Raw genomic sequence first — 22,960 nt, 5'->3', positions numbered from 1 at the left:
GAGATCAGAGGGTGTGTGAGTGGCTGGTAGAGACATCTGTCTTTGTATTTCTGATATATCAAGTCTTAAGATCTACTTGGAGCCTCCTGCAACACAAAACACTTTTGAAGCAGAAAGTTGATCTGATTGTTAAGCTTGAGCACTAATGGATTGGAAGAACTATATGATGGCGTGCTGTGTGTCTTATTGGGTGTGAGCCTTTGTGTAGGATATGTGCGTCAGCGCATTTAATAAAAGGCACTGGAGCGAAGAGCAAAATATGACAATAATGAGCAAACAATATAGGCCTATTTAAAAGCAAAATGAGCATTCAAGAGCTTTTACAGTCCTATTCATATTAGTTTAAAGGTGCATTCAGTAGTTCAATGGGTTGCTGTTGTTTGTGTACTTAAGTACCGATACCACAAAGGTGTTAGGCGCTGCACTGCCATCTATGACATGTATCTGCGTGATCGTCTTTTATGTAAATTAAACTGACACTAGTGAGAGGTTTATTTTTTGTCTTTGTCAGTCTTTCTGTCTTCTGGCTTCAGAACTTTTCTGCTTCTTCATGGCATAGAGGTACTGATTCTCCCGTTGTCACTAGTAAAGCAAGACAATGGGCCCTCTCATACATCCGGCGCAATGCAGCACCAGGTGCGACGCAAGTGTTTTCTGCTAGTTTCAGCCCGATGCAGTTATCATTTTCACGTCCTGTGCCACGTTGTTTAAATAGCAAATGCATTTACGCCCATTTGTGTGCCCATGGGCGTGCTGGTTTGAAAACGAGGTGTGTTCAGGCGCATTGTTGGTGCGTTGCTATTTTGAGGCAACTGAAATAGACTGTGCCATTGACTAATTGAAAACTGGTCTAAAGTCAATGGCGCAATATACATTTTTTTGTTATTTAAAGAGAACTTGTCCACAACGCGCGTACACTTTGTCCCGTAAATGGTCTTAACCTCGCGTATGAGCAAATCCATTTCCTCGCTAGAGAAGCGTTCAGTTTTTCCGCTTGCAAATTCTGCCATGTAAATAGCGAATCCGCCATGGTGCGAGTGAGGGAATGGGAGATGAGACTCTGATTGGTTGAAACACACCCATTACTCATTAAGAGAATAGGGACAACCCTTTTAGACCATGCGCTGGGCGCCGACCATTTTTCCCGTCGTTAAACTAACAAAAGTGGATTCAGACACGCCCTAAGTACACTTGCGCTGTGCGCTTTAGACCATGCGCTTAGATCGTTAAAATAGGGCCTAATAAGTGTGTCTAATCTCTAATTGTCAATTTTTTTTGTCTTCAAATCACCAACCTACAATACACTACTATGGTATCTACAAAGGAAGCAGCTAATGAGCATGAAGATTCTCTCCACATGATGAAACACATTGAGGGGGGTGACCCTCACCATACATACTCTTTACAAAAACACAATTTATTTCTTGTGTATGCGTGTAAAACTTTTTAAATTTGCACCAAACTATGCACCTTTAACTAAAGACTATGAAAGCTATAACACTATTAAATATGAATTTAGAGTAAGATAAAGATGAATATCGAAAAAATAATGAAATTCTGAATAAAATACTTTATTCAGGTTTTACTGAAAGAGTAAAAAATAAATAAAAAATGCTTCATAGCTGGAAAATCTGGCTAATTAATAGAGCTTCATTCCATTTCTTCATCATTACAATCTACACCAGGTCTGTATTACAGAGTCAACAGACGGCAAACAGACTGACATGCCGAATTGGCTCTCTCAGAGACGGATTTAGCGTCCCAGTCTGACAATCGGTTGGGACAAGGACAAGGCTGTGGATTTGTGTTCTCTTGGCTTGGTCGTTAGGTAATATGTCTGATCATTAATCAGTTCATAGTCATTTTGTAACATGGATCAAATAAATGAGACCGAGAGGAAGAGTGTAAGAGAAAAACAAGAAAGCTTATGCAAAGCTCATATCCTTAAACAGACTAGACAATCTATTCACAAATGCAGCACGACCTTTGACATTTGACCCAAGCTGTCTGCCACACTGGTCTTACCCTCCAAGGACCTTTATTAGACCTTGTGTACTGTTAGCCTGCTGTGCTGTTTCTATTCTATTAAGTTTGCATAAATATACCCTTGAAAAGAGATAATCTAATCAACACTGCACTTTAAAGTGTTTCTAAAGACATGAAATTAAGTTAGAGGGATTCCCAAGAGAGCCCATTCTCAGACAGATAAATTGTGCACCTTGTGTTAAAGAAAACATTTGGTGTATTTATGGGGGACTATGCAAAAGGTTCAAGAATTTGCAAAATGCAGGACACAAACTGTTCACACAGAGTCAAATTGTTATCCAACAAAATGAATACAGCTCTCATCAGTGTGCTTACGTTAGCTATGACATTTAACACAAAAAAACCATTGCCGCTCTGTTAGGAATGCAGCACAAAACGTCTGTGAGGTTTTCTGCTGATGCACAGAAGCCCATAACGCTGTAGGAGTGAGCTGTGAGAAGAATGCAAAAGTCATGACCATGTGTAGGTGGAAGAGAAATATCTGAAACCAACGCACAAGATTCACCTTATTAAACCTGTCTACTTATATATTCCTTTATTTATTACTGCTGTTCCTCCATGTTTCCTAATGCATTCCATTTCATGTTTCAAACTACTGCTCTGACGTTTGTTTTGAGACTCCTTTTCTACAAACGCCAAGAAGCCAGCATGAATCTGCTCATTCCATGTCACCAAACAACCAGCCCTGAACATTTTAAATAGAAATCCTGAATTCTACAAATCTCACCATTGTATAAAGCATGTTTCCAAAACAGGAGATTTTGATCAGTCAGGCTTCACAACATCACGTTTAATGTGTGAAACGGTGACCGTTGTGTTTGAGTTCCTAATCATTGTCATGTGAGTAGAATTAGAAACACCACTATTCGAGGGTATGAGCCAAGGATTTACTCAGGCAGAGAGGTCATACACATGGACTGCACTGGAGTATAACACATTTTGATTATCACAGGAGTAAAGATAAGTATTATGATCATGGCTACCCATATCACTCTGTCCACAGTAGCTGCAAATACATAAGAGACTAGAAAGATAAAAAAAATTCTATCTGCAGCTCACCGTATGATATATTTCATACAACAGTTCTCTAATTTAAAGGGTTAGTTCACCCAAAAATGAAAATGATCCCATCATTTACTCACCCTAAAGCCATCCTAGGTGTATATGACTTTCTTCTTTCAGACAAACACAATCAGAGTTATATTAAAATCCTGGCTCTTCCCAGCATTATAATGGGAACTGAGATTTTGCCCAAAAAGGCAAATCCATCCATTATAAAAGTAATCAATACGGCTCCGGGGGTTTATAAAGGCCTTCTAAAGTGAAGTGATGCTTTTTTTGTAAGAAAAATATCCATAATTCTAACTTTAGAATCTGTATTCACTAGCTTCCAGTAACGTCCATCCACGCGTTCACGAGAGAGTTGAGTTCCGGCGTATGACGTAAGAAAGACTTATATGTAGCATAAGCTTAGGTGGGAATAGACGTCTCTCGCTGTTCAAACAAATAGGGCTGGGCAACAAACTCAAGCTCGTCCGACATATCTCTTTAAAAATTATTGTTTTAGACTTCTAATTCGTGACTGTTGTTTTCTGCTTATCCTCTGCACTTCCGTGTTCGTCAATACGTCATGCATCGGGTCTGATTTCACTCTTCGGCCGGAACTTGACTCGCGTACGGCCGTTATTTTTATGATAGATGGATGCGCTTTTTTGGGCTTCAAAATCTCAGTTAGTATTCACTCCTATTATAAAGCTTGGAAGAGCCAGGAGATTTTTTAATATAACTCCGATTGTGTTTGGCTGAAAGAAGTAGGCTAAGTCACATACACCTAAGATGAGGGGTTGAGGGGAAGTCATTTGTGGGATAGTTTTCATTTTTGGGTGAACTAACCCTTTAATGGGTCAAATGAAGTTTCTGATATTTAGTATAGCATCACTCGGCTTGCCTGTGTGGCATTCCCAAAATGTTGTGATGTGTGGATATCAATACAACAGCCCAATTGCAAGTGTAAGAAACCCTTTTTGCATAAGACACTAAAATTAGCTTGATGAAAAAAAGTTCACTAAAGCAGACGTCCACAGTGTAGTTTAGTGTCATTTGTAGTGTGTCAGTGAGTGGACTTTCTGTTCAAAGAGTGCTCAGGTGAGGAGGGATGATGAGTTGGGTGCTTTAGTGTTTTCAAGTAGCTAAATCTTCCTTTCCTCAGAGTGGCATTTCACATAATTTCAGCACCAGCATGCTTATGGAAAGCCCAAATCACTGTCTAGTACCTATGCATTATGCAGTCTGCCCAAAACTGTCAACTGCTGTTTCATAGTGGCCTACATTTAAATGCGCAGGTCTGACTGCATCTGCTGAGTGAGAGAGTATCGGCAAAATAAAGTTAAACAAGCGAGTGAAAACATCATTCACTATCACAAATTCAGAAAAAAAACAATGTTGGAGGGAACAACTGTGCCCAGGAATGATTTGTCTCACACAAAAACATGTATTTCTCCCTTGAAACTGGGCTTTATGACATTTTCTAGCCTATTTACATTTTATCTATCTATCAATCAATCAATACATGAATCATTAGGACTCGTGAATCATTAGGACTCGTGAAGCATAGAGCCACTGAAGATGCATAAAGCTTACATTACACATAAACACGCACACACACACACACACACACACAAATAACGCTGAATCGACAACTGCCACAAATTAAAATATACCGCTTATGTGTTTTATGTCTATGGTGATTTTTTTTCCACAGCTTCCATGTGTGCGCGCGCGCACAGGTTGTCACCTGCCTCCCGCCTATTACGTTCACACGACTTTTCGTTGCCTTGGAAAATGCAAAAGCTAACACACACCAAAAAAGTGTCAAATGACACTTTAAATATTTTTTTGTTTTAAACCAGCTTTTTATGTGAGTACTTCTTTGCGTTTCAAACATTTCAAAGAGAGATGTGATGTCATTCTAAAAGCTATTATTATTTCTTGCATCAACTGAACTCACCTCCATGGCTGTTGATAGTGGCGCTCCAGGATGAGATCGTGCAACACAGCAACACAGTTAAAGCAAACAGACCAGTAACTGACTTCATGTTCCAACAACAGGAACCGCTCTTCTACTAGTTCGGAGACAGTCCTCTATGTCGAGTCTCAGCTCCAGGTCATTATAACGAGAAAGATTGCAGATTTGGCTACGCAGTTTAAAAGGATTTACCAGTTAATATGTAAAATATGGATGCTATTTTAACTAAACTAATTTTAAGTCAGCATATTCTTGCTGTCCGCAACAGAGCAGAAATTCAAAACGTCCACGATGTTCTTTTTCTTTGAGTCTCGAAATAATCACCAGCACAATTCAGTGCATCGCACAATATTAGTAGAAACAAAATCCTCTTGCTTCCGAGAAAATGTTCAACTTTCCCGAAGTTTAATCCGATGTTAAATACATTCGCTGTCAGAAGCTTGAAGCAGAAGAAGCGCGTGAAGCTTGGCGTTTAAATCCTCCAGCACTGGCTTGAACACAAATTCAATTGTCCCGTATGATCACCGGATATTCCCGTCCGGGTAAATGATATTTGAATATCCAATGTGGGATTCCAAAAACATACAACATAGAGCTAAATGTACCCGCCAGAGAAACAAAACTATAAGCGTGAATTCGCTTTCCAGCCGTCTCAGTAATCTCTAATAGCCAACACAAGCTTCAGTCAAGTCCTCTCAGTGCCCCGCCCCATTGCCTACGTCACAACAGGTAAAGCGTCTCGAGTTCAAAGGAATCGCAAGGAATTACTTCTAAGAAATACGTAAGTTAGAAATTAGTAAGAAATATTTTGGAAACGAATATTGAATGTAGGCTGATGCCCTCAGAAGTCTGTTAGCCTATATAAAATGATGAAATCATCAAATTTCAAACAGAAATCAATTTAATACAATTATTTTTAAAATGTGTTGACAATTTTAATCGGCAGCATAAAATGCAATTCAATGTTCTTATATAGCCTATTGAAAAGAAAAAAAGTAGAAAAAAGGTGATATAGGCTTAACCTATTTCATGCATACGTTCTTTATAAAATAGCCCATTGATTCACTTAAAATAAAATTCATGCAGGAATCGGACTACAAAATGGAACCGGTTCTATAGCCTATAAGACAGGACTCTGAGCCTCGTCTTCCTGGTCAAAATCTCTAGCTCAGTCAGTAATTCTTATAATTAGATCGTTAATTCATTCCGTTTATATTCATTCTATTAAAATAATTGAAAATGAAAACGAAAACGAAACCATAAAAAAAATGTAGGCTACCACTATCAATTAGAGATAGCCTAAATGGCATGAGGAGCTGTCATATTTCTATTAGGCTGTCTATGATTATTAATGCAAGTTGCGACGGGAATGTGAACGTGCATGAGAAGGGCATAGAGGGAGTGCTTTGATAAATCTACTCTTATTCCCGACAAAAGCACGGGGGAGGGCGGATTTGCGCAGGCCACGACCCGCTGTCCATCTGCCTCTCTGTAATCCGCGCAAGAACAACGACATCTGAGGGCTTCAGCACTCTCTGAATTTCACGGGGCAGCAGGACAAAGGCCAGCGAAGCTAAGAGGCGGCGAGCGGTCAAAGGTGAAGGAGGAACAAGTTGAAGATAAAGGTTTGTTGAGGCAATAAGTTGAGCAACATACAGGTTCTTCACTGAAAAACAAATCATACTCGATGATTGCCGTTTGTTTGAACGATTGTTTCGGCATTATGTGCAAGTGTCATAATACGCAGTATTTTTTAGGCTATTGACACTCCTCACGACGCCCCCCTCTGGACAGGTGAGCATCCTGTTTTACAGGATAAGTGTGCATGATTTTAATTTTTTTTTTTTTTCTTTAATTAAAGGAACATTTTAGTAACATTACTCTAATTTAATTCATTTCAAATGTCTTTTCTTTGTTCACTTTCCGTCCTGTTAGTATTTGTAATATCTTTTGAATTTAAAAGGCAGGTCATTAATGACATTATCCTCCATAGTGACATCAGTTTTGGGTGATAAAACAGCACAAATATGCGCAAGTAGTTATTACCAGTTCTGTTCGATACAATTATAGAAATGTGAATGTTAATAAAAGTAAAAATAATAAAAATAATTAACTTGCCATTAACAATGGCTATATTATTCATTCCAGTTTTCTTGCTATTGCGTAAATAACCCATCTATAATTAATTACTCTGTCTGTATTATGTTATTAAACTCTCATAGGCTATAGCTGAACATGAGTTCCACTCAACCTTACTGAACTCCAAAAACTCTTTTATGGACCAAACAAAAGAACAGAAGTAGGCATAGGTGAATTCCTGGAGGCCCAAATGTGCTGCGTGCTTTTAATAACTGTTCCCATATCAGCTTCCCATGCCTTCATCATCACAGATTAAATACAACAACTGATCTCTGATCAGCTTCTAAGGTCTTTTATTGAAAGGTCATTTATAGAAAGACCAATCAGCTATGGCATGTTGAAAAGACCTTAAAGGGATTGTCATGGAACTTATCTGGTGGAGGACATTATTATTCTTCCCCTGAGCTGAGCGAGTAACACACAGTGTGGGGCCTGAACCCTTGAAGTGAGGTCTCGCTGTCCCCTGAGCATGAAGAAAGAAGTGTCGCGGTTTACATAGAGACCCCTACAGAGACCTCAGATTGGGAGATTTCTAAAGGGTCACATCCACAATGTAATATCTTAATGGGGGGAAGTGGAGGAATTATGTGTGTGTACAGAATGTGTGTATGTGGTTCAGGTAGGCCTATACACTACATATTATACAAAATGTCAGAAATCTTTGGCCTTGTGGGGACATTTTTTGGTCCCCATGAGGAAAACAGCTTATAAATCACATGTGATGGGTAGGTTTAAGGGTAAAAAAAATCGTTATGTCTATGGAATGTGTGTGTGTGTGTGTGTGTGTGTGTGTGTGTGTGTGTGTGTGTGTGTGTGTGTGTGTGTGTGTGTGTGTGTGTGTGTGTGTGTGTGTGTGTGTGTGTGTGTGTGAACTGAGTTCACTTTTAAAATAAATAAAAATGTATGTCAAAATATGTGTCACAATCAATGGATGTGTGCAAGAATTTATGGCATAAAATCAGACTGAATGAATTGCTTTGTGATCAGTTAAATGGAAGACATTTAGCAAGCTCTTTAATTATGTGTCTGCTAGTCCCCATCAGTCCTGGACTGTGAGATGACCTTGCAGGAAAACATAAACAGGCACAGCTATGGACAAACAGTTCAAACAGGGCAAACAGTGGACAAATCACAATTGGACTAAATGTTTGTCTGGATAGTCACAGCATACAAACCCTCATTAATTAGATGTGTGCATGTGTATCATTAAACTACCAGATTATGTGTTAGTGCACTGAGGTCAGTGTGTAGCAAATGTTAATGAGTCGTTTATTATAAGGATAACAATTCACAGAGTTCAAAAATATAAGTGATAATAAAAATATCGGAATATATGAATGTTGGTCTTCTAGAATAGAGGGAGCTCTGCAAAAGCAAAAATTAATAAATAAAAAAATTATTACATCCAGGCACTTTCAATAAGCACAAAATGTGTACTATACTGTATGCATGTTAACATTATACACTTAAAAACCTCTAATTGTGTAAAGTTATATCTAATTCTACAATTTCATTGCCATGACAATGTAATGCCTAAAATCCTGAAATGACCATAAAATGACAAAAAACTATTTTTAGGTGTTGTTTTATGATAAGCTTCACATGTCTGCTTTTAAATCCTCCCAAAATTGGCCTCATTTAAGTGCCTCACCTCATTTTTTAAGAGAATGAGGGATGAATCAAAACGTTTTTTTGTGATTATAAACATTATTCCATAAATGCTGTTAAGCTTAACTTGTACTAAACCCAGAATATTCTGTAAGTCTATAAAACAGACAGTGCTTCGTGACCAAAAGCTGTCCAAGATGGCTTTGGCAGGCACCAGCCAACCCAGCATGCCCCAGGTCAAACTGACTTACTGTATAGTACGAACACAGAAGTGTGCAAACCAATGCATATAATAATCCTGGAATATCAACAGTTGTGGAAAGAAAAGAGCAAATCAGAAAATCATCAAAACACAAATGAATGTGTCCATAACCAGATGCACCAATCATAAGAGTTTTCATGCACTGATGTGGCTGCACATTTTCAGAGCCAAATATTTCTCAATTCCATCAGTATGTGTGTGTATTCCAGTACATTGGCCACCTCTAACCCTCCCCCAGACCTTACCTCTCATCTCCAATAAGTCCTCACCTTCCTCTGCCTCATTACTCCAGCACTGTTCATTGACTGGCTGAAGGAGCATGCTGAGTCATCAGCAGCAAAACTGCAGGTCATTAAGTGGTCCTGCCATTCACCCTGTGGTCTTCTCCACCCGTGTTATTACAGTATTACTCACTCCTTTACCTCAGGCAACTGGACCAGCAGGACACAGGTGATATGATAACATCTCTAGAGATATCAGTTCACTATCTCTGGTCCACATCTCCAAATGGCTAATCTGGTTAGTTGCCCCTGAGTAGACAGGCATGTCAGATGATGACTTTCTAGCTCTGTGCTGGTGCTCGGTGAGGGGGATGGTATGGTGTTACATGTACCATGGATGTTTTCCATCCCCCATCCTTGACAAGAAAAGGAATCACTGAGAATGTCAAGAGGACATTCGATGTCTTGTGAGTTCATGCAAACAATTATAAGGGAAAACATATATATTACGCTATTATTCAGAATTATTGGGGGAAAAAAAGACATAACTAAAGGAAAAATGTACACCATTATGGAATATTCTCAGTTTACATCATAATTTCTAAAGTAAATGTTGGGGTCTTTGTTTGATGGACTTTTACAGCTGAAAATTAGTCAGGAGTTGTATTTTAGATAAGAAATGAACATGTAGGTCTATTTTTGCCAAAGAAAACCAAACTAAAACCATCTAATGCAACTATTGCATCTCCAAGCAACACACAGTAGCAGTATTTCATTCCTGAATAAATCAATGTTTTGAATGAGAGTTGGATTTAATGACTCATTCATAAAGACAGTGGCTGCGTCTGAATATGCCTTCCCTACTATATAGTAGGCAAAAAACAGTATTTGAAAAGAGAATTATGTCCGAATTCAAGGTTTTCATAAAACAGTTTCTGGCAAGATTCTGAAGTGCACATCTAATGGAGGCTTTATTATCGCATGAGGCCATGAAAAAATAATTTGTGAATGGCAGCAAAGAGACACAACTGATGCTGGTAGGCATAATTGGGGGTAACGCATTTCAAGTAATGCAAGTTATGTAATCAGATTACTTATTCCAAATAACTAGTAAAGTAACACATTACTTTTAAATTTAAAACAAAATATCTGTTACTTTTTCACAAAAGTAATTCAAGTTACTTTGTGTAACGAAGTAAGTTGTTATGGGAAGAAGGAGGTGGGAACTGCAAACGTTCAAACAAACTTTAATAATAAACAAACACAAAACTAAAGTAAAGGCAGCAGCCCCTTATGAACGATTTATAATAAAACATAAACAAAATACAACGTAAAATCCAGGCCTGGTCCTCTCTCATCCTTCACTGTCGTCGCTCCTCCTTTTATGCTTCCGTAGCTCCTCCGTGAGATCCGAGAAACATAAACTCGTGCCATTCTCTCACGGCCCTCGTCCTGCTTGCCACATACCCCCATCGCCCCTAGCAGGCTGGGGGGTACCTTCGAGAATGAGTGGTGCAGCGAATTGTCCTCCGGGGGGGCCAGTCACTGCGGCTACGGCACCTGGGGGTAAGGACAGACGAGGCGAGAGAATAGGAGATGGAAGCATGGGGAGCGACAGAGGGGAGAGAAGGGAGAGAGGTAAAAAAATTATTGGTCCGGTTCCCAAAACGCACTGCCATCTGGTCCTCCACCAGCTGGGGGAACTCCTCCGCGGTGCCTGGCGGTGGCCCTGGATAGCCCTCGGTGGACGGCTCGACACTCCTCCGCTGCCTGGTGGGCGGCAACAGCTCCTCTGGGTTCAGGCAGCCGGCAAGAGTCCCCCATTCCCTGCTTCTCCCCATCACGGCCGACCCTCCAGAACCCAGGTGGCCGGCAACTCACTCTCTCTCCCTCGCGTCCATGGCGACAGGCTCTGCTCAGCCCTGCTCAATGATTCCCCACAGTGGCGAGGGGTCTTTGACAGCGCATTCCTCCATCCTCCCTGGTTTCGACACCAGCATAACCAAGTAAGTTGTTATGGGAAGAAAGAGGCAGGAACCGGCGAACAAACTTCAATAATAAACAAACACAAAACGAAAGTAAAGGCGGCAGCCCCTCACGGACGACTGCTGCACACACATAATAAAACATAAACAAAACACAACGTAAAGTCCAGGCCTGGTCCAGTCTAGTTCTTCACTGTCGTCGCTCCTTCTTTTATGCTTCTGCTCCTCCGTGAGATACGATGCCGGTACGGTGTGCAGGTGACGCTCGTCATCAATCACGCCTCCACCCTCGCGCTGTTTTCTCACGGCCCTCTGCCTTGTCCTGCATTCCACACTTTTTTTCCCCATTTATTGACACCTCTCCTGTCCCCATGTTGAGAGAAATCAGGAGTGAGGTGCAGAGGAGTTGTGTGCGCTGTGTGAACGTGATGGTTATGGTTGTCTAGACTGAATGTGAGCATGCATTTACTCATCTCACTTCCACAAAAACAGATTTACTATTCCTCAAAATGCTTAAAAACTGTGAAATGCATTTCAATTATACTAATAAGCAAGATTACCTTTTTTTTATCTTATTTTTTTTATTGCTGATGTAAGAGTGTTGAACTTTCTTCTCCTGCATCCTTCTTCTGCAGTCCATAATGGCAGCACACCTGAAAGGTGTGTTTGAGCTGCACCCTCTACTGTACAGATGTGAATTTACATTTCTTCAGCCTGAGTCATATTTATTTCACTTCTGGTGTGAAGGCCTTTACATTTGCTGGTGGCTCACATGACAATGACAACATGAGGAATGTAGTACTTCTGGATTTCATTTATACCACACACATTCATACTGTATAGAACAGAGGTCTCAGGTCTAAAACTCAGCTGCTGGAGGGCCACTGTTCTGCAGTGTCGACCTGTCTGTAGTGGTCGAATGTGGAATCTATGTATACTTATTTATGGTTTCTAGTAATTCTGAAGATCCTGATTAGCTGGATCAGGTGTGTTTAATAAGGGTTGGAGTTTAAGGGCGCTTTCACATAGCACTTTTGGTGCGCACCCGGGTTCGAATGACGTCAGAGTTCGGTTCGTTTGGATGATGTGAACGCTGTCTTCCGAACTCGGGTGCGCACCCGCGAACCGTACTCAAGTCCGATTAAAAAGGTGGTCTGGGGTACGGTTCATGTGAACTCGGGTACGTTTCGCTTCTGATATGAACGCAATTGAACCAAACCGCGGAAGTGAACCGCTATTGATGACGTATAATGTATCTTCGGCGGACAGCCCGCTGTCTTTGACACGTTTTCAGAATTTTTGCAGCAGACAGACGCAAGTGTATTTCTGTATGTCTATGTTGAAAACAAAACCAAAGGTTAAAAAAAACAAGAACAAATGTCAACCGAGCAAGTCTATCCATTTGGGCGCCTTTTCATTCGCGGTTACCAAGCAACACCATTACGCCAGCTGCAGCCTGATGACGCAAGCGTACCGCGGTTCAGATAGAAATAATATAATGTGAACACAGTCCTTCGGGGGCAGGGGGAGGGGGGAGCAATCGAACTTGGGTTCGGAACAGGCAATCGAACCAAGTGTGAAAGCGCCCTAACTTTGCAGGGTTGTGGCCCTCCAGGAACCACTGTTGAGACCACTGGTATAGAACATAGTTTTTTAACTGTCTGAAAGTAATTACTTCTTCAGAAGTACCTATTCAGAGAGTGCGATTTCAGATGCAGCCCTTCACGAACGAATCAGTTCAGTGAATTATTGAATAAATCACACATAAAGACGTTACCTATGCTGAGACACTGAAAAACCCCACCACTGCACAGACTGGCAGTCTGTATACCAACACTCTTGAAACTCTGCTTGGATAATCAAATCGAGGACCTGAGGACGGTTGTATTAAGAATACAACAACAAGTACTTCCTCTACTGCTCAGATATGCTTTAACAAGTAGTCAAAATACACGGGTTTAAAAAAAGACAACCTCGGACTATCTACACCCACACACTCACAAACAAAGAAATGTCAAGCCATTCTGTGCCAACACAACTTCATCACCTCTAATGTTGGTTCATATCATTAGTGTACTGCAGCATGTTCTTGTACTGAGAAGACTGTTTGATTTAATAAGCACATTACGAAAGAGCCATTTGCTCAATTATAAAGATGAGCTTTTCATTAAAACTAATTAGCCAATTACTCAGACAGGTAGACACACTCACACCTAAAAAAGACACACTCAAACACATACACTCATTTCCACTGTGTGATCTCATGTAAAAAGTCTTGCTTTTACCCATTAAACCTAATGCACATGCTTCTACCTTCTCTTTCTTTCAGTCTCCCCATACATGCTGCCCACTCATGCACATTTCTGCATTTCAACCCCATTTAATTCAATTATATTAAAATGATGGACAGAAAAATGGAAGGAATCTGAGACAATGAAAGTAAGGTAATGGAGTGAAATAGAGGAAACACAATGAGAGAGCAAGAGTAGATTTTGAGACAAAGAAAACGGAGTGAAATTAGATTCTACTACCTTTCCTGATCGAGTTTATGGAATGTACAAATGTGGAATAGATGATTAAATGAAACTAAAATGCCTTAGTAATTAGGGCATGACTGAATGCAGTAAAGTCATAAAATGCTTCAATCTTTTAAAATCCGAGACATTTATTTCTTTATACCATAATTTGCAGGACAGAAATCCACAGTAGGGGGTGCGATAAGGGGATTGTAGTAATCTCACGCCTTGAATGCCACACAAAATATCAAATCATCCACCAACAAATCACTGTCTGATTATTACTGAGCAAACATCAGGGTCTTACAGGTCTCTAAGGAACTACTAAACATGCCCTCACTAAACAACCCGGAATATTCATGACTAATCTGCATACCTTAAAAGAAGGAAGGGAACCTACAATAATTAAAGGGAGGATGGGAAATTTTTGCACAGCTGTTTATATCAGATTTTGGTCGTAAGAGACTCAAAGCACATGGGATAGCTGAGTGTTCGGAATGAGCACACTAAATATAAAAATGAACATTATATTTATATATATATATAAACAAACATGTTTTAAGAGAATAAGAGAGAGTATTATTTGTTATTTTCTCTGACATGTTCATAAAACATATTGATAAGCAGTCTCAGAAACCAGGTCTCCTTATAAGCAGTGATGAATATGTAGGAGCAGGCGGTATGCATAGATTAAGGAGCACATTTAGAGAAGACAAGATGTCAGTCAGTAGTTGTTCACCATACATACTCTTTACAATGAGTCATTAATCCACCATGAAAGACCTGATCTAGAAATCCAACGAAGGGCAGATATTATACTTTCAGTTTGCGCCCCCACTAATTAAGTAATGAATAGAACAGCTAGGGATGCCAAAGAATAGGGTGGATAAGTTTATGGGAAATGTTGTTTACTTTTTTATTCACTATAAAGATAATCAATGTCTTGAGTCGTAAGGAAGGATGATATACTCCATATCTTGGATTAAATATGAATGTGGCAAAAGATTGCCAGTAAACTAGAGCACAAGCATGAAATAAATAGGGGTTATGAATATATAATTATGCGTCACATTTTAAAAATAAATAAATAACTTTCAAAAAAATGTTTTTTTTCCCATAAGGAAGGGATTTGGGCAGATGGCTTCTTTTGAGATCATGTTTCCACAAATACACTCCCCAATGCTGCAAACAAGATGACAGAACGCTCCGGAAAAAACTCTAGTCCTTCCCTGAAGCGGCTTTGGTCATGTTTCTCTCTTATTACAGGTCAAATGAAGCCAAACTAGTGCTCAAAAAAAGTTCTGCAACTCCAATCCAATAAACTACTGATTTATGCATGATGTTATGCTGGTACTAATGATGAATTCTATATGATGGATAATTATAGAATGCATCTGGGATCATGAGGGAACTATATTCCAAAAATAAGGGTCATGTAAGGAATTATTTTTATATGAGTTTACCAAAATCAACTGTGAATGGGTATAAGCCCCATAACTTTTACCACATGCCACAAAAAATCTTATATCACATCAAAATGGACATCACTGCTTAAAGGAATATTCTGGGTTCAGTACAAATTAAGCTTAATCTATAATTGTGGCATAATTTTGATTACCAAATATATATATATACTGTATATATATATATATATATATATATATATATATATATATAGGCCTATATAATATATATATATAAAATACAGTTGTAATCGAAATTATTTAACCCCCATTGCAAATTTTTTTGCCAAAATGTACCTGTTTTGCAGATTCGTGCTGTTGTGAGGGATTCTATTCAGGGGGTTGAATAAATTTGAGACTGCAGAAGTCATTCAAAGTTGTATTTTCAGTTGAATTTGGGGAAACCACTTCCATTGTAACTTACTGTAACTTACTACATTGTAACCATTGTAAGTTACCTTACTGTAACCTCAGATCAAGTACAAGGAAACTCCTAGCAACATACACTCACCTAAAGGATTATTAGGAACACCTGTTCAATTTCTCATTAATGCAATTATCTAATCAACCAATCACATGGCAGTTGCTTCAATGCATTTAGGGGTGTGGTCCTGGTCAAGACAATCTCCTGAACTCCAAACTGATTGTCAGAATGGGAAAGAAAGGTGATTTAAGCAATTTTGAGCATGGCATGGTTGTTGGTGCCAGACGGGCCGGTCTGAGTATTTCACAATCTGCTCAGTTACTGGGATTTTCACGCACAACCATTTCTAGGGTTTACAAAGAATGGTGTGAAAAGGGAAAAACATCCAGTATGCGGCAGTCCTGTGGGCGAAAATGCCTTGTTGATGCTAGAGGTCAGAGGAGAATGGGCCGACTGATTCAAGCTGATAGAAGAGCAACTTTGACTGAAATAACCACTCGTTACAACCGAGGTATGCAGCAAAGCATTTGTGAAGCCACAACACGCACAACCTTGAGGCGGATGGGCTACAACAGCAGAAGACCCCACCGGGTACCACTCATCTCCACTACAAATAGGAAAAAGAGGCTACAATTTGCACAAGCTCACCAAAATTGGACAGTTGAAGACTGGAAAAATGTTGCCTGGTCTGATGAGTCTCGACTTCTGTTGAGACATTCAGATGGTAGAGTCAGAATTTGGCGTAAACAGAATGAGAACATGGATCTATCATGCCTTGTTACCACTGTGCAGGCTGGTGGTGGTGGTGGTGTAATGGTGTGGGGGATGTTTTCTTGGCACACTTTAGGCCCCTTAGTGCCAATTGGGCATCGTTTAAATGCCACGGCCTACCTGAGCATTGTTTCTGACCATGTCCATCCCTTTATGACCACCATGTACCCATCCTCTGATGGCTACTTCCAGCAGGATAATGCACCATGTCACAGAGCTCGAATCATTTCAAATTGGTTTCTTGAACATGACAATGAGTTCACTGTACTAAAATGTCCCCCACAGTCACCAGATCTCAACCCAATAGAGCATCTTTGGGATGTGGTGGAACGGGAGCTTCGTGCCCTGGATGTGCATCCCACAAATCTCCATCAACTGCAAGATGCTATCCTATCAATATGGGCCAACATTTCTAAAGAATGCTTTCAGCACCTTGTTGAATCAATGCCACGTAGAATTAAGGCAGTTCTGAAGGCGAAAGGGGGTCAAACACAGTATTAGTATGGTGTTCCTAATAATCCTTTAGGTGAGTGTATATAGGGGAGGACGGGGCACATTTTGGTTTTGGCTCAATTATTAAAAAAGTTAGATTGATCTTTTTTCTTTTCTTTTTTTTTACACAAGCAACATACACATCTCTGCTACAAATTAACACTTAAAGTTTTTTTCTAGGACCTACCATTTTCGTATAGTTGCACTGAAAGTGACAGAAGTGCAAATGTTACAACTTACCCCATATGCAGGGTTAATTGTAACAGACAGAGGGGTTAATTGTAACACTTGTGTGTAACACACATAATTCAGTACTATTTTATCTGTATAGTTTGATATTGTTTGTGCATCTGTATAGATATCCATACACCCATCCCTCATCCAATCATCCTTCTATTATGGATCAATATCATGGATAGAGATATAGGAAAGGGCTGCACAGATTTGCAATAAATAAATAAATAAAATCATCAAATATTGTAATTGCAATTGAATTGCAAGCTGCTGCATGCAAAATCATTATTATTAATAATAACAGTAATAATAATAAAACAAGCTTAAAATCCTTGGGTTTATTGCATGAAAAACATGCTATATTCTTAATAAATAAAATAGAGATGCATATGCATAGTAAACAAATGTGAAAAAATCATACTTTGACATTTAAATTCCAACACTGTTTGTGAAAGTCCAACATGTGGCAAAATAGATATATAAATAAATACTCAAACCTGAAAAGTTGTGTGGCTCCCGTTTTCATTTCATTATCGTTGTACACTTGGCGGCTTAGTTGTAACACTGTGCTACAACTAACTATTTTATAGCTAACAGTTGCTAGGAGTTGCTGAAATGTTTCAAAATGGTGCTATGTTTTAGCCAACAAGACAGTGATTAAGGTAATATAAAGTTAGATTTGGTGACGTACACACCCAACTCAGAAACCGAAAAAAAACGTATGATGAAAAAATTTACTTGCGTGATGTCAAAACACTCTTTGTCCAGTATCTTCACGAAATCTTATCAAAACTTTCCACAAATCAGTGGGAGACCGTCTTCTGGCAGCGAGAGAAAATAAGCGGAAACACAACCTGCTTGACCCTGACTAACTGTGTAAAAGGTCTGTGTTACATTTAACTCCCCTACACCATTGCGCAAAGGTATACTCTGCCAAAAGCAGATCACAAAAAGCCAGTGAAATCATAAAGACATCAACTGGGCCCAAAGCCTCATTATCTTCTGCCATGAACAACATGCCATTTTTTGGGAAAAAGAGACAAATACAAAAATGGGACAAAATAGGATAAAGACAGCAAAAGACAGCGATAGGAATAATGGCAATTCATGCCAGTCCCCTTGCCTGACGACACTGCAATTCAACTATGTTTTTAGCTCAGAGAGCCAAGACTGAGTTAATTTCATGAAAATAATCTTATAAGGCTTAGATGCCAGACAAGCTATTAAAACATATATCAATAAAGAAATACACTAATTAAACATGTAGAAATGGGAAGCAGATGAAGACTAAGTGGCTGCTTCAATATCATAATTTCTAAATAATGACTAAAGCTGCTGGTTTAATTGAGAACCATCACCCCCGCCACCCTCATATCCTAACAGCTGGTATAAACATTTTTATATATGTAGAGAAATCTTTTCTTTTTCTTCAGCATGGCTGATCTCTTGGTTGCCATGGCAACTGCATGTACACACTGTAAACTGTGAGACGTTTAACCAGAGGCTGCTTGGCCTTGAATGTGTCAAATCCAAGAGGCTTTAGGACCCTAAGGCCAGCAGCAGACGAGCCATCTGCCACCATGTTGGCTCTAAGCCAATACTGCAGGCCACCCCCTGCAGAGCCAAGATGGCGGAGTCACACAAAAGGCATTGCAAATACACAGGTGGGGGGCATCAGGTGTTGTGTAGCTATGGCATCATATGGAGACTGTCTGGCTGTGAGTGGGGCTGGGAGAGCAAGCTGCCTCTCAGTATGACGGGATGATTGCATTAGCACATGTGGTATCTGCTGATGTCTTGATTCTGTGGGGAATATTTTTGGTAATGTTGACCTCAGGGCATATGTTGTGAGATATGATGGATCGTATTTAAAGGAATTATAAAATAAGAAGTGAGATTTTAAAAGAGACTAGCGCTTTTGGAAGTAGGCTACATTACAAAAGGATATATTAGCATTAGCATAACAACATCAACAAGCTAGCTGTCTTTATTATGATCTTTTCTGTTAATTAACCCTATTCTGGTTCCAAAACACAAGGTAGGCCTATACAAAGCAATGACTTGGCAAATGATAAATGTGACCGGGCTTAGACGTGTGTGGTCAAATTATACAGCTGTGTAGTGTTAAATACTGTAAACCATTTCTAGGCTATATGTTTACATACAAACAAAGATCTAACGTCCCTCTTTCCCCATCAACTTGACCTAATTTTTGTCTTTATTCTTCTTCGCTCAGATCAAAGCAAAGCACCGTGAGAGTAAAACACCGAACGGCTGAATATGTGAGAACCTGCCTCATTTTTAGTTGCTCAGTAAGAGCTCTTGAGTTCTACTTTAACAACTTTAATTTTAGATTGACTGCAGGCTACAGTATGTTCTTTGTGTTTGGGCTCAAGAACTAATCCTGTATTTGAGATAAACCTTTATTTTGCCTTTAAATTCTTTTATTAATCTCTGAGTTAATCAAAACCTTCATCAGATATTATTGAAGCTTTAATCTATTTGTTATAGCAGATAAAAACATCTGGAGAGTGACTTTTATTCTCCGACATAAGAAATGTAAAATGTTTCACAGAGAACATTGGATGCATATTTTCAAGTAGAAATATTATGAATAATTAACGAGGATTAGGAAAAGTCATGACGGATCAACTTGATATTTCAATGTTAAGGATGTTGTTTGTGTTTGTCTCTCAGACCCCAAACAGAACATGAGGGCTAATGGGGATGTAAACAAGGAATGTTATGCATGTTAACAGAATATTAAGGACATCAAAGATAACATTGAGTAAAGCTGTTATCATAGACAAAGATTAGAGTACCAGACAGATATTCCACATTAAATCTAGTAAAAGTGTCTTGCTGGTGATCATGCAGCTTAAACTAAGATCTACCTCAGCAGGGATCTCTAATCCCCATTGGAAAAATTAAGAGATGTCACAGGATGATTGCCAAAGAAAATGGGACAATAGTATAGTGACAACAACCACAATAAATGGCACATTAAATGTTAAAAGATTTCTGTTTATATACTTTTATACTGATCGTTTTTGCTTCAGTCTTTATTTTTCCCTTTGCCAAAAATGATCAACTGGTGATATGTTTGATGTCAACAACTGTTTAATTTGTGAAAAAAAAACAAAAAAAAAACAGGAGTAATGAGACAAGACAGACAGTCTAGGCCATCCCAGACAGTACTGATCACTTCTATTTTGGGTTAAGACTAGTAAATCCAGGATTATAATTTAAACAAAGATAGATTAAAAAGTTAAACACATGGGTCATGCGTGTAAAGAAAAAGGTGATGTTTAATTCATTTTGTCCACAGCATCGCAACATATACCTTTAAATTCTGTTTAGGCCTATACCTCTTTCATCAGTGCAATTCTGTCAAATATAACTACATTTATGTATACAAGATTTATCTGCAAATTCCCTGACAAAAAGACAAATTCCCTGTAAAGAGCTAATCTGTAAAGTACTACAGGGTGTTGTGAACGATCACATGATAAAAAGCCTGTTGGCATTTATTGTTTTCAGACATTCTGAATGTGTTTAGAGATAGCGGCTTCACTGCTGGAGTGAGGACATCACTCACAAAATATTGAGTGACCTATACAGACAGTTGATTATATGGTGGTCTAATCCATAACTCAGACAAAAAAAAAAAGTATATTGACAGACACAGAAAGGTGTTTCCTGTTTTCGAAGTTCATTTTAAAGAGATTCATTTTAAAGGCATTTTGTTTTGTTCATTGTGATTGCATGTTATGTATTTTGTTTTGTGTTGAGGAATGTAATGGATTTGTTGACAACTAGCTTCAATATTTACATTCTAAAAAGAAGTAGGCCTATCAATAAAATAAAATCAGAATCTATTTAAGATTAGGTCAGTCTTTCCATCAAATAGTTTCAAATCTCTTCCTCGACATTTGCTGTATTATATTGTCTAGAGGTTGGATTTGTCAGATTAATAATTACATTTGAGTTGAAATGATCACTAAGTTATGGAATTTGTTGTCTCAAAACAGGCTGGATAGGGGAAAAAAAGCACTGGCTGTGGATCAACATTGTATGATAAATATGTGTATTTCCTTCTAAACATCCATAAAAAAGACACACAGATGGAACAATTAGATATGGTTATGCAGCATCATTCTGTGCAACGTGACTTGCATTTACATAAATGTTTACATTCACAATATAAGGATGACAGACATTCATTAAAAGAGTTGCCAAGCAGAACTTTTTATTTATGGTTGTGTATGAAAGTTTGTTTTATCACAATCAGATTCCTTCAGTCCAGACTCTCACCTTAAATGAATATTCACCCCCATAATTTTGTCATACTTTTGTCTCACTTTCCTGTTATTCCAAACCCAATATGACTTTCCTTTGTGGAATACAAAAGGAGAAACTTCTGAAAACGGAACTGCTCTTTCCATACAATTAATGAATGGAGCTATCAAGTTAAAAAGGGATGCAAAAGCGCCATATCGTAATCGACTCGAGGCAGACTTTGTGTGGGAAACACATCTTGAATCTGAATCTTGACATCCACTCTCACTCTCCTTGATTAGATTGAATTGGATTTTTTCAATGAATTGTATAGTGGATGTGTTTCATACAATGAGTCTGATGCTATGTCTACACTAATGCAGATAAAGGCCTACTACATTTAAAAAACAAAGATTTTCTCTACATTTTGGCCTTCCGTCCACACTGAGGCAATGGTTTTGTCCTGAGAAAAGTTTTTTGAAGACGCTGTTTTGGCGAAAAATTTCGCATTGTAGTGTGGACTGTGAAAATGAAGGTGTTTGATAACGGTAACACGTTTAGTAATGTCACAAATAGATATACTGTACCTGTATGCGCCTGCTAAATTCACTTTCAGTGTTGCTAAAGATTAATTTGTTTCATCTTCATATTACATTCCTGCAAAGATGACCGAAAATTTACTCACAATTTCTGTCCTGCAGCAAAATATGAGGGCAGCTGAGTTTTAGACCAGACATGGAATTGTGATTGAGTTTCACTCGAACGCACCAGTAAGTGGTGAAATATTTTGCTAATAAAATAATCGTGGCAGAAAAATAGTGTTAGAGCTTTATTATGTCTGGTCTCTCGGTCTCATCTCAGCTTTATGTTTAACACATGCACATTAAGATGATTTTAGCATTTTCGGACGTTTCAGTGTGGACGAGTACATTTTGGAAAACCCTTAAAAATGCTAGTGTGGACAGAAAGCAGTTTGAAGTAATTTTTCAAATGTATCCGGATTAATGTATGCCTGAATGATTTGTCCATGAGTCAGACTGATTGGGTTGTCGAGTTCAACTCAAAAACACAATCACAGCGGTTAGCAGATCACTCAAGGGAAAGATTATCACTGAACTTTCAATAAGTAGGGCTCAGAACAACAAATGAAAAAAAAAAAAAAATCCTTTTAACAGTGTTGAGATAGAAAATCAGGTCAGTATGATGGCTTTGATACATATAATAAATACGTTTTTTTTTTTAAATCTCATCATTGACAATATCACCACATTACAATAAATACAGCATTTCTGTCGATGGAAAATGTCCCATTCATTTAAAGTTATTTTAAGATTCTTCTCCCCATTGCGTTGATGAGAACATTTTTGCTTTTATGAAAGTTTATGAAAACTGAGAGAGCAAATGAAGGGAAAGACATCTGTGGTAGTTGAATCGCAGCAGAAAGAAAGCGGGAATCTGAAAAACACTTTGTTGGAGAGAAGAAATAATTGAACCAC

The 22,960-nt window shown here is 38.7% G+C and overlaps 1 protein-coding gene across 3 annotated transcripts in view; it reads right to left on the bottom strand.

The window, feature by feature from the left end:
* Positions 1-5,790, bottom strand: part of sema4f (sema domain, immunoglobulin domain (Ig), transmembrane domain (TM) and short cytoplasmic domain, (semaphorin) 4F) — an 80,934-nt gene extending 75,144 nt beyond the window's left edge. For 2 of the 3 annotated variants that reach the window (XM_084109127.1, XM_084109128.1), the window contains exon 1: positions 5,054-5,292. In XM_084109127.1, coding sequence (XP_083965253.1) covers positions 5,054-5,141 — 88 coding nt within the window. In that variant the 5' untranslated portion in view covers positions 5,142-5,292. Of the gene's footprint in view, positions 1-5,053 lie in introns of all 3 variants that reach the window. The other variant, XM_084109126.1, reaches the window with a different exon arrangement.
* Positions 5,791-22,960: the final 17,170 nt, after the last annotated feature.

Source organism: Abramis brama (genome assembly GCF_963993115.1).
Source record: "Abramis brama genome assembly, chromosome: 3".
Lineage (NCBI taxonomy): Eukaryota > Metazoa > Chordata > Actinopteri > Cypriniformes > Leuciscidae > Abramis > Abramis brama.
Note: the sequence above shows the minus strand (reverse complement) of the source record. Positions and strands in the feature narration are given on the sequence as shown.